Raw genomic sequence first — 12,620 nt, 5'->3', positions numbered from 1 at the left:
GTTTTGCTGCTGAGTTCTGGCTTGCCCTTGAGTGTGCCATAGAGGGTCCCAGGCTGACGGGAGGGATGTTGTCCCCACGTGGGGTGCTGAGACTGCAGGGGCCAACAGGGGGTCCTCTACTTGCTCCAGGAAGGGCTGGCCTGTGAATGTTACGCCCTTTCTATAGCCTCCCGGTAGCTTTGGGGTCCAAGACAGGGGCGGGCAGGGAAGTGACAAGTGTGCTCATCTTAGGTTTAGCAAAGCCCTCTGTCCCCCTGCCCCTGGAGGCGTGAAATGTGCTCCTGTTTTATGGCTGAGAAACTGAGGTTGAGAGAGGTGATATGGCTGGTGCTCACAACCCATTCTCCCCAGGGCACCCCGCTCAAGTATGACACTGGCACATCCTCTGCCGGCTCCAAAAAGCATGACGTGCGCTCCATCATCGGCAGCCCTGGCCGCACATTCCCACCCGTGCACCCACTGGATGTGATGGCTGATGCCCGGGCACTGGAGCGTGCCTGCTACGAGGAGAGCCTGAAGAGCCGGCCGGGGGCGGCTGGCAGCTCAGGGGGCTCCATCACCCGGGGGGCCCCGGTCATCGTGCCCGAGCTGGGCAAGCCACGCCAGAGCCCCCTGACCTACGAGGAGCACGGGGCACCCTTTGCTGGCCACCTGCCACGCGGCTCGCCTGTGACCACGCGGGAGCCCACCCCACGCCTACAGGAGGGTACGTGGGGTACAGGTTGGGGTACGAGTGCCAGGGCCCCAGGCTCAGTGAGCCAGCTTCTTCCTCTCTGTTCCTTGCTCAGAGCCTTTGCACCTGCTCTTCCCTCTGCCTGAAACCCCCACTTTCCGATTGTTATCTAAATGGCTTCTTTTTATCCTTCTGGTGGTCTCTGTTCAAAATCGCATTCTCAGGGAGGCTCTAAGGATCCGGCTCCACTGTTCTAGTCACATTTTAAATTTTCTCTGGAGCATTTATCACTCAGAAATTTTTGTTTAAAAACTAGTTTATCACCTTTCTCCAGCGGTAAGTGTCTGCTCCATGTGGGCCAGGTTTCCTGCCTGTTTTGCCCACTGGGGTGGCTCCGATTCTTAGAACATTGCTTGGCATTTAGTAGAGGCTCTGTAAAGATTTTTTGATTGTTTGAATGAGTGAATGAAAGAGAACAAAGGAGAGCAGGAGTGAGTGTATTTTTTAAAAGAACAAAAACACAGAAGCAAGTGAGTAGATGAAAGACACAGAACCTGAGGTAAAGAAACAGGGGAAGGCAGGGTCCTGGTCCCTGGATCCCAGAGAGCCTACCCTCAAATGGCCTCCTATAACCCCTAGCCTCAGCGGACCCCGTGTTGGGGGCTGTGACAGCCCTGCCACGGAGGCCTGATGCTAACCCCCCTTGGCCTGTCCCCACAGGCAGCCTCTCATCTAGCAAGGCATCGCAGGACCGGAAGCTGACGTCGACGCCCCGTGAGATTGCCAAGTCCCCCCACAGCGCCGTTCCTGAGCACCATCCCCACCCCATCTCGCCCTATGAGCACCTGCTTCGGGGTGTGAGTGGCGTGGACCTATACCGCGGCCACATCCCTCTGGCCTTCGATCCCACCTCCATACCCCGCGGAATCCCTCTTGATGCAGGTGATTGCCCCAGACTCATAGAATCCTACAGCATAGGGTCAGAGGCTTCGTCAGTGTCAGCCCAGGGACTTCTCAGGCATCAGCTCAGCTCTGGTAGATGGGGAAACAAGTGTAAGGGTGGAGAGACCCAGCAGTAATGAATGCAGTCATGTAAATAGTTTAGGTTAGAACAGAATCTCTCTTAGGAGTCTGAGGGATATATGGGGTTAAATATTTTTCAGTGGTTTTCTTTTCCTGCAGAACTTACCAGTGCCTTTAAAACTGCAAAGGTATCAAAAGAGGGTCGAAGTATTGAATGTTCCTCAAATGAACATGGTCTGAAAATCTGTTTAGAAGGATGCCTCCCTAGGTATCTTAGTGATCTACATTTTGGATGCCCTTTGTTTGGGGAAACTTGGATCTGAAAAAGTTATCAATAGAAGGTGCTCCCATGTGTGTGGAGAGCGGAGGTTGTTCTATGTCTAGGCTCTCAATTCTGTGTTGTGGGGGTGTTTTGGGAGAAGCTGTCAGGTATGGGAGTGGGGGGTGTAAAGACAGGTGGGGAGACATTCTTCACCAGCCTGACCTTGCCTTTCTCTTCCCCGCAGCCGCTGCCTATTACCTGCCCCGACACTTGGCCCCCAACCCTACCTACCCGCACCTGTACCCACCGTACCTCATCCGAGGCTACCCTGACACGGCAGCGCTGGAGAACCGCCAGACAATCATCAACGATTACATCACCTCACAGCAGATGCACCACAATGCGGCCACCGCCATGGCCCAGCGAGCTGACATGCTAAGGGGCCTCTCACCCCGCGAGTCCTCACTGGCTCTCAACTATGCCGCCGGACCTCGAGGTGAGTAGGGCTGGTCACTTGCTGGCAAGTGGGTGAGCAGACCCTCCCCATCCAGAATCGGCCTTAGTCCTCATCTACCCAGGCCTGCTTGAGGGTGCAAAGACACGTGTATGCTTGTGAGATGGTGGTGTGGTCCCCTTAGAGGTCTGAGAGGTGGGATTGCCCTGAGCGCAAACACAGACCTGGTGGGTGATTGTGAGTGTGGGTGTGTGTCTGGTAGCCATGTGCATCCTGTATGCACACATGGGAGGTGTGCATGGGCCTCTGTGTACTCTTGGTATATGGGGTCCTTGGCATTAAAAAAAAGGGAGGGTCTAAATAGGAGACTGTTAGAATTTCCCAATCCCTTGACTTGCAAACAACCCATGGTTGCATTGTAAGTGCATTGGAGTCATTCTCTGGAAACACTTTTGGAACAAGCAAGTACCAGTCAGAGTCCATTTGGAAAAACCAGTCAGTCTAGTTGTTTCAGACAGTGAGGACTGAACACGAGGAACTGATTGTATGGGGCCAGAGGCTGGAAGAGCAGAAGAGTGTACCAGGGTAATGCAGGGATGCCACCTGCAGGACACCACTCCTGGGGTCTGGGAGCCAAGGGGAGGTGGGATGGGGAGAGCCTGACATTCAGAAAAGGGTCCAGGGGGGTTGGTGCTCAGAAGCAGGAGGGAGCGGCCTGGCTGTGCTGCTGCTCACGAGGGCATGCTGCACTCCACCGCTGGGGTGGTCAGCTGGCAAGTGGCCTGGCCCCTACTGCCCCTCCTGCAACCCTGCCTCCTCTTGCAGGCATCATCGACCTGTCCCAAGTGCCACATCTACCTGTGCTGGTTCCTCCGACACCAGGCACACCCGCCACCGCCATGGACCGTCTCGCCTACCTCCCCACAGCACCCCAACACTTCAGCAGCCGACTTAGCAGCTCCCCACTTTCCCCAGGTAACACCCCTGCCCCTGTCCTGGGTCAGGACCCCTGCGTCCACAGAGGGTGGCTGGGTGTCCTCTCTCCACCCCCAAAGACAGGTCCAGGCCCTCCCTGAGCACTGGGCTGAATCACAGGACTTTTGGTTGGCAGGAGGTCCCACTCACTTGACAAAACCCTCTGCCACCTCCTCGTCTGAGAGGGAGCGGGAGCGAGATCGAGATCGGGAGCGTGAACGGGAGCGTGAGAAGTCCATCCTCACATCCACAACCACAGTGGAGCACGCGCCCATCTGGAGACCTGGTAGGGCATCAGAGGTCCCTGCCCCAGCCTTTGGGAGTCCTCATGGGCCATGTGAAGCCTGCCTCCCTGACGCCACAGCCTGTCCCCACCAGGTACAGAGCAGAGCAGCGGCAGCAGTGGCAGCGGGGGTGGGGGCAGCAGCAGCGGTGGCAGCCGCCCCGCCTCCCACTCCCACTCCCACCAGCACTCGCCCATCTCACCCCGGACCCAGGACGCCATCCAGCAGAGACCCAGCGTGCTACACAACACGGGCATGAAGGGCATCATCACCTCCGTGGAGCCTAGCACACCCACGGTCCTGAGGTGGGCCAGGTTGGCACAAGGGAGGGGACAGGTGGGTGGGCCAGTGGTTGGTTGGTGGATGCAAAGGTGGATGGATGAGTTGGGAGATAGATGGTGGGGTGAATGATGGGTAGGAAAGTAGGTAGATGGATGGTGGGTCAGTGAGTAGGTAGCAGGAGGGCCCACGGACGGTGGATGAACAGACGATACATGGGTAGGTGGAAGGAAGGGCAGGTGAGAGGGTGGATGGATAGGCAGATATTTTGGAGGTGAATGGATAGGAGATGGGGTTAGAAGGTTAGGTGGATGGACAAAGTGGGTGAGTGAGTAGACAAATGGATTATGAGTGGGTAAGTGGGTGGATGACAGGTGGTAAGTAAGTGGATAGGTGGGTGCCATGGTGTGGATATGGCTGGGCTTAATGAATGGGTAGGTGGGTGGCTATTAGGTGAGTGGGTAGATAGATGGAGGGAGAGGGGGCAAATGGAAGGGTGAATGAATAACAACAGAGGTTGAATGAGAGGTGAGTAGGTAGGTGGGTAGATGAGCATGCAGATGGTTAGGTGGGTAGATGGTGAGTTGGGTGGATAGGTGGCAGGTTGTGGGGGAGGTTGGATGAGTAGGTGGGTGGATTGTTGGGTTCAAAGATAGAGTCTGTGGAAAGGAGAGGGACAGATGAGCAAGGGCTGTGGGGAGAGATTCTCCTGGTCCTCCCCTGACTTTAGCAGGGCTCTTTAGGGAGGAGATGGTGTCTGTCTTGCCTGGGTAAAAATGGGAGAGCCTCCACAGGCCCCATGTGTGCCCCTCAGAGTCCACTCACTCCCACAAGGGGCCCAGGTCCCCTCCAGTGACACCCACACCCCAGGGACTGGGAGCAGAACTGACTGATGGAGGGGAAGGGAGCTTCCCTGGTATCCCGTCCCACCCAGGGTCCTATTCAGAGGCAGGTGCTTCTTCCAAGGTGAAGTTTGCTTTCATACGAGTACCCACACCCGTTCGGCTGCTCTGATCACACCCACCACCCAACCACAATTCCAGTTAGGGGAATTGACAACTTTGTTCCCCAAAAGTACTGGCTTTGTCCTCAGTGACTCAGGCACCCAGCAGGTACACAAGACAGAAGCACCTAGCTGCTTAGAGCACGGTTAGTACTCACATAGGAAGGCCAGCTATTTGTCTGTACCAGCAATGAGTTGATTAGAAACTGTCATGAGGCAGTCGGGCCTTTCCCATTGGCAGCTAGAGTGAAGGTTAGTGAAGAGCAGGGAACCTCCTCACAGGGACACTGGGCTTGACAGGCCCTGAGGGCTGGAGTTGGGCCAGTTCGAATCCCAGCCCCTCAATGTCTAGAGCAGTTCCTAGAACAGTGCCTGACACATGGCAGGCAGTGGGAAGCCTGGGAACGATGGAGATCGTGAATAAATGAGCAGGTGTATGTATGGGATGGGTAAGGCCATACCAGGCCTCGCGGGCCGGGTCAGGAGGGCAGATTTATCCCAGGGCAGTGGGGACCCATCACGGTGTGGAAGTGTGAGGGAGTGACTGTGCCTCAGTCTCCTGGGCTCTCCCCCTACCCCCACCCCACCCCAGGGTGGCTTCCCCAGCCCCCTTACCGCCTTCTCTCCTCCCTCAGGTCCACCTCCACCTCCTCGCCTGTCCGCCCGGCTGCCACATTCCCACCCACCACCCACTGTCCACTGGGCGGCACCCTCGATGGGGTCTACCCCACCCTCATGGAGCCCGTCTTGCCACCCAAGGAGGCCCCAAGGGTTGCACGGCCGGAGCGGCCCCGGGCAGACGCTGGCCATGCCTTCCTTGCCAAGCCTCAGGCCCGCGTCGGGCTGGAGCCTGCCTCCCCCCCCAGCAAGGGCTCCGAGCCGCGGCCCCTGGCACCCCCCAGCTCCAGTCACTCGGCCATCGCCCGCACCCCAGCAAAGAGCCTCGCACCCCACCACGCCGGCCCGGACCAGCCTGCGCCGCCCACCTCGGCCACGGACCTGCATCGGGAAAAGACTCAAAGTAAACCCTTTTCCATCCAGGAACTGGAGCTCCGTTCTCTGGGTAAGACCACCCTGACAGCGGCCACCTTCATAGACGCGATAATCATGCGTCAAATTGCTCACGATAAAGGGCCGCGAGAAGGAGGTTCGCTGGCCAACGACTCCCCTCGCGATGGTAAGACTTCCGGCCCCGCCGCCCACCCACCCCGTCTTGTGGCCTAAAGATATTTTCAGATCTCTTGCTTTTTATTTTTCCCCCCGTTTTTCGTTGGTTTTGGTATTTTGTTTTTAAACTCGTCCTCGTCGATTGCACGCTCTGATGGTTATTCCTCAAGCTGCCACCCACGCCACCCCCCCCCCCCCCGATTGGGGGGCACCTCATCATTTGCACATTGTTTTATCATGATTTTTTTTTTTTTTTTGGATTTTCGCTTTTTTTTTCCTTTAATGAATGGATCTGTGATTTTGACTTCAACTGCGCCTCCCATCTCCCAACCTTTGCGCCTGTGTTTGGGGAGCAGGGAGTGGGGCTGCAGGCTTGGGCTGACGCCTGCTGCTGTACGGGTGAGTCTGATTTGGAGGACACCCACCAAGGCAGACTGTCCAGAAGACAGGGAGGGGAGGGAGGCTCCTGACTCTCCAGGAGGAGCTGACCCCTGTACCCTGCCTGGTTTGTGAGGGAGTATTGGGGTGCTCTGGCCCCACACGCCCCTGTTGACCTGCTGCCCAGCATCCCCTGGGAGGAGAGTTCTCTGGCGCCTGCCTCCCATCTCTGGCCGCAGCTCTGGACTCCTGGTAGCTGGAACTGGGGGCTGTAGAGAATGCGGCCTAGGCGGGGTCCTGGGACCTGAGTGTCACTCCCTGCCATACCTCCCACTGATCATACTCCTGCATACTCCTGCATTGTATGAAAGCAAACTTCACCTTGGAAGAAGCACCTGCCTCTGAATAGGACCCTGGGTGGGACGGGATACCAGGGAAGCTCCCTTCCCCTCCATGAGTCAGTTCTGCTCCAAGTCCTCTTCCCCCAGCTTCCACCATCTGGATGGGTCTGTGTTTCTCATTGTCCTTCTCCATCTCCTGGCCTGTCTGCCTGTGTATCTATCCATGTTTTTCTTCCACCTGTCACTCTCCCCACCATTCTAGCTCTCTCCGTTCTCGATGTACCCCCACCCCTGACTGGCCAGCAACCCCTGCTCCGGCTCGCAACTTCTCTCTATCTGCCCACTGCCCCCACTCCGGCCTGGGGGCCCCAGCCAGCATGGGAGGGCAGGCCAGGAGGGGCAGCCCCAGCCCCAGGTCCTGGCACTGGCCTGACCCATGGCCTTGCCCACACTAGGTTACCATGGTGGCAGCTACAGCCCCGATGGAGTGGAGCCCATAAGCCCTGTGAGTTCACCCAGCCTGACACACGACAAGGGGCTCCCCAAGCACCTCGAGGAGCTCGACAAGAGTCACCTGGAGGGGGACCTACGGCACAAGCAGCCAGGTAGGCTACCTCACCACTCCCTCAAACATCCCACTTACCACCACCCTGTGAGAGAGGGGTCGCCGTCACCCCATCATACAGGTAGGAAAACCAAGGGCACTGGGGATGGAGGAGTTGGCCCCACCCCACAGCTCACAGGGTCGAGCTGGGTTTCAGGGATGCGCCCCCAGTCAGGCACACACCTCAGCCACCCCTCCTCCCATGGCCTAAACAGCTCTGCTCTGTCTGCAGGCCCCGGGAAGCTCAGCGGTGAGGCTGCACACCTTTCACACCTGCGGCCACTGCCTGAGAGCCAGTCCTCGTCCAGCCCGCTGCTCCAGACCACCCCAGGGGTCAAAGGTCACCAGAGGGTGGTCACCCTGGCACAGCACATCAGTGTAACTACCCCTTCTCTGCCACCCCTCCTCATCATCTTTGAACCTGGGCCAGGACATGGTCCTGGGGAAGGGTCGGGGAGGGTCACACACAGCTCTTGGTCTGGTGGGTAAACTGAGACCTGGCAGACTGGACCCAGGATATGGGGGTTGGCAAGGGCAAGCCCTCAAACTCAGATGTGGTAACTGCCCCCTCCTCCAGCTGATGGAGCCTGGGATGCGTGAGTCCATGATCCATATCTTATATATACTGGCCAGTGGAATCTGACCCATCCAGGGGCCACCACCCTGTGCACACAGGGACCATGAGGCTGCTGTAGGTAGGCCTGAAGCACCCAGAAAGCCAGGAACCAAGCCTAGTTCTGTACCTGAAGTTCAACCTAGCCTTTGCCCACCCTGAAGGTTTTGGTGGGGTGGCTGCTGCCTGACCCTGTGCCTCTGCTCTGACCTTTGGCCTGCAGGAGGTCATCACACAGGATTACACGCGGCACCATCCACAGCAGCTCAACGCGCCCCTCCCTGCCCCCCTCTACTCCTTCCCTGGAGCCAGCTGCCCGGTCCTGGACCTGCGCCGCCCACCCAGCGACCTCTACCTCCCACCCCCAGACCATGGCGCCCCAGCTCGTGGCTCACCCCACAGTGAAGGGGGCAAAAGGTAAGTGTCAGGGACAGGTGGCCTTGTTGTTCCACTTCTGGGAGGCTTTCATCATATGTCTGTGGGGAAGGGTTGAGCAAGTGCAAGACGCCCCTGTTATGCATGCACAGAGGAGAAACTGAGGCTGAGAGAAATGCAGGAGTTTGCTCAAGGGCACAGTGCCAGTAGGTAGTAGCTGACATGTGCATCACAGTGTGTGGGCTCCGGACACCAAGCTAATAAGCACTTCACACAAGTTACTGGAATTCTTACCACCAGCCCAGCAAGTGCAGGCAATATTGTCCCCATTTCACCAATGAAGGCACCGAGGTATGGAGAGGGAATCCATTCATCCACAGGTGCACAGCCAGTAAGTGGCAGAGCCAGGATTCGAACCAGAGCTCTGTGCTCTTAGCAGCCTCCCTGGAGACACACACACTCATCTCTGGGTCCCCCAGGAGTGCTGGGCTTTGGGGCAGCCCCCAAGCTCTCCATTGAAGGGAACCACTCAAGGTGCCACATGAGTCAGGCACAAGGGTGGGAAGGCAACAGGACATCCTTGGGGGAACAGTGGGGGACCTGGCATGGGCTGCAGCAGGGGTCAGCTACCACCCATGGGCCAAATCCAGCCCACAGTCCAGGAGCTAAAAGTGGTCTTATATTTTTAAAAGATGGTAAAAGAAGAAACTACAGCGGAGACCACACGTGGCCCACAAAGCTTAAAAGAGCAGCCCTCCGGCCCTCTGCGGGAAGAGTGGCCGAGCTCTGACATGGAGCGGGGCAGGGCTGGGACAGCAGTGGAGAGAGGGGCGCATCCCTGTGTCATCTTGGGGTGGAGCACTGGACTCTGAGTACAGCCAGCACCCTCTGTCTGCTCAGGTCTCCAGAGCCAAGCAAGACGTCAGCCCTGGGCAGCAGCGAGGATGCTATCGAACCCGTGTCCCCACCAGAGGGCTTGGCAGAGCCCGGGCATCCCCGAAGCACCATGTACCCGCTGCTGTACCGGGATGGGGAGCAGACCGAGACCAGGTACCTCCGTGACGCCCCTGCTCCCCCGGGGCTCGACTCGCGGCTCCGCTGCACCACTCTGCAGTTGGGGGTTCACAAGCACTTCGTGTGTGGCTCAGGGATCTCGGGCTGCTAAGCAGGTGTCCCAGCTCGAGGGACCTCCGTGGCAGAACGCGTGCCTTGAACTGCAGTATCTGGGCTCAGGCCAGGCCCCTACTTGGGGCACTTGCTGAGGACCTGAGAAATCAGGAGCTAAACGTCTAGGCCAGTCAGGTGGGTGGAGATAGAAGGCAGCCAGGACTGTGGGCCTTAGGAAAGGTGCGCTCTGGTTGCACGCGCAGTTCCTGAGGCCCTTTCCAAGGCGCCAGGCTGTTGCAGGTAGACTAGCATGGCCCCCCAGAGCAACTGGGGCTCTCCAGAGGCAGCCCAAGCCCAGACACATGAACTGCAGAGAAGATTGCAGGAGACAGAATCCCTAAGAGATGAAGGATGTAGGCGTGAGGTAGGAGAAGCTTGGTTCTGAGTTTCTAAGACATGGCAGGTAATGAGTGCCCCATCAACAAAGGTATGCAAGCTTAGCACTAAGCAAACCAACCTGGGACATCTGATTTTTGCAGCAGGATGGGCTCCAAGTCCCCAGGCAACACCAGCCAGCCACCCGCCTTCTTCAGCAAACTGACCGAGAGCAACTCTGCCATGGTCAAATCTAAAAAACAGGAGATCAACAAGAAGCTGAACACTCACAACCGGAATGAGCCCGAGTACAGTAAGCCATGCACCTGCACACCCCCCCCCCCCCCCAGGAAGCAGGAGCCTCTATGGTGCTGGAGGCCCGCACAGGGCTAGAACCCACAGGATACTTTCCAAAGCTAGGTGGCCCCACCGACTACCTGTCCCACTGACCCTTCACCCCACATTCAGGGAGCTCCGGGTGGCTTCTCCTTTGCTGGCGGTGCTGGCTGCTACAGGATGTGGTGCCCGGCACACTGTGGGCATGTGGTGAATTCCTGCAGGAATGGGTGTGTGCCAAGCCCCATCCTGGGTATCAGGGATTGGGGGCCTGCCCGCCCAAGGGTCCTGTGTATTCCCAGCTAACAGTGCTCATCACACGTTTTTTCCATTTATGTGGCTGCTGGATAGAAGTCCTAATTCCCCCACCCTTAGCATAGTGCCTGGCACATAGCAGATCACAGCACGTGTAGAAGCTGCCACAGGCCCTAGCTGGGGGCTCATTAGCTGGTAGGGGAGTCTGGGGGCATTGTAGGGCCTTTCCTGAAACTTTCTGGGGCTAGACCATTGCAGGCTGGTAGCGCCAGAGCCCTGCCAAGTGCAGTCTGTGGGCCAGCAGGTCAGCAGCCCTGGCAAGCTGGTTGGAGATGCAGCATCCCTAGCCCTGCCCCAGACCTTGTGAATCTGTGTACACTGAATGGATTCCCCACATGGTGCACCTTGCCTAGACTAGAGGACAGGTGGGGGCAGGTGACTGCCCCTAGGACCAGTGGGCCCTTAGGCCTTACCCATCTTGTCACCTGCTCCCCCCAGATATCGGCCAGCCCGGGACGGAGATCTTCAACATGCCTGCCATCACCGGAGCAGGTAACTGTCCAGCCTGGGCTACATGGCCGCCAGCCCCCTCCCCACTCTCCCCATCCCCTGTCATGGCTGCGTGCTGGGGAGGTTAGGCTGGTGTGTGGGATCTGGAAGGAGACTTAGGGAGTGTGGCTTTCACCCTAGCCATAGTCCTGATGAAGGGGAAGCCTTTTAGGTCAAGTGTATCCTTATCCTTCCCTCTGGACTCGTCAAACCCAGCAGTGGGGAAATACACATAAGGCTGGCAAGGTTTTGCAAGGCGTCTACATTGGAGTTACATTTCAAGGCCTCCCAGTATGTTTAGTACAGAGTCAGGTGCACACACAACTATCTGGAAACACCAGCTCTAAGGCGGGGCCTCTGGTGGAGATCTGAGTGTGGACCGGGAGTGTGGGCGTGTGCTTGGTGCACACAGGCTTCTCTGACAGTCCAAGTGAGCATTTTTATAGAGAGAACATCAGTTGTACTCGAACATTCAGACCAGTTCGGGGAACGACGAAGATGTATTATGGAGATGGGTGAAAACTCCCACACATTTTGAAACTAAAGCTTCAGCCTGCTATGATAGTTTGGGCTTGGCGGATGCTGAAGGTTGGGTCCCCAGCCTCTGGTAGGGGCCACAGTGTGTGTTTCTCCTGCTGCGCAAAAGGACCAGGGGTGGGGCTTTAGGGACATGCCTTCCAAAGTCCAGCATACAGAGACTGAGCCCAGACCAGCTCAGGACTGGTGCCTCCGTGGGCAGACCCTGTCCAGTGGGGTGGGGGTGCCAGGATCGTTGGCAGGGCTGTGTCCTCTATGCCCTGGGCCTTCAGTGGGAATCTGAGGCCAGAGGAGCAGAGAGGAGATGGGCTGGCCTTCCCTGGGGCCATGAGAGGCCTCAAGCCCTGGGAATGTGGTGAGCAAAAGACAACCATTGGATTTTATCAAAATTGGAGGCAATCAGAACCTCCAAGTGGGGGGTTTAACCAAGGCTCATCTATCTACCCAGAGACTAGATCCAGGGGGCTTCACTGGGCCTCGGACAACAGGGAGGAGACAATTTGGTCGAACCAACAAGACGGTTAGAAATGAATGTTTCCAGAATGTTGTAAATCTTGACACAGGCAGTGGACACACCAGATACTTCTGTCCATAGAGATCCATGCAGGGGTACGATGAAGATCTGTGCTGAGACTTCTGTGTAAATCATATTTGACTTTTCTGTAAGCAGTTTAGCATGCGTGTGCACACACATTTCCCCAGGCCCCAGTCTCTGTTGCTTGGCCCCACGTCAGACTTTGCCTTTGTAACTGGAGGCAGTCAAGCTTCCTTCCTGCCTGGCACTGTCAGATCCCACACCTGCGACCTTGAGTGGAAACCTCCGGAGCATCTGGGATCGCTAGATCCACCAAGAAACTGCCGCAGCCTGTACAGCTCGCATCATCTTTTCCACTTCGCACTATTTTCTTAGCCTGGAGGATCACAAATTTTTTTTTTTTCCCAGTGCCCACCCCATGCTGGAAATACTGCGTTTTCTTGAGAGACATGGCTCCCCAGCTCCCCGACCCACTTTTTTTTAAGTGCTGGTGAA

General features: G+C 57.2%; 1 protein-coding gene across 21 annotated transcripts in view; it reads left to right on the top strand.

The window, feature by feature from the left end:
- NCOR2 (nuclear receptor corepressor 2) overlaps positions 1–12,620 on the top strand; it is a 210,850-nt gene that overhangs the window by 193,753 nt on the left and 4,477 nt on the right. For 12 of the 21 annotated variants that reach the window (XM_041729398.1, XM_041729399.1, XM_041729400.1 and 9 more), the window contains 13 exons: positions 352–706; positions 1,394–1,615; positions 2,203–2,454; positions 3,238–3,387; positions 3,524–3,673; positions 3,766–3,985; positions 5,589–6,130; positions 7,295–7,444; positions 7,676–7,821; positions 8,280–8,473; positions 9,332–9,481; positions 10,078–10,226; positions 11,003–11,056. In XM_041729398.1, coding sequence (XP_041585332.1) covers positions 352–706; positions 1,394–1,615; positions 2,203–2,454; positions 3,238–3,387; positions 3,524–3,673; positions 3,766–3,985; positions 5,589–6,130; positions 7,295–7,444; positions 7,676–7,821; positions 8,280–8,473; positions 9,332–9,481; positions 10,078–10,226; positions 11,003–11,056 — 2,734 coding nt within the window. The remainder of the gene's footprint in view (positions 1–351; positions 707–1,393; positions 1,616–2,202; positions 2,455–3,237; positions 3,388–3,523; positions 3,674–3,765; positions 3,986–5,588; positions 6,131–7,294; positions 7,445–7,675; positions 7,822–8,279; positions 8,474–9,331; positions 9,482–10,077; positions 10,227–11,002; positions 11,057–12,620) is intronic. The other 9 variants (XM_041729412.1, XM_041729411.1, XM_041729414.1 and 6 more) reach the window with 5 other exon arrangements.

The sequence above is a fragment of the Vulpes lagopus genome, chromosome 14, assembly GCF_018345385.1.
Source record: "Vulpes lagopus strain Blue_001 chromosome 14, ASM1834538v1, whole genome shotgun sequence".
In the NCBI taxonomy this organism is placed as follows: domain Eukaryota; kingdom Metazoa; phylum Chordata; class Mammalia; order Carnivora; family Canidae; genus Vulpes; species Vulpes lagopus.
This window is presented reverse-complemented; position numbering and strand designations above follow the sequence as displayed.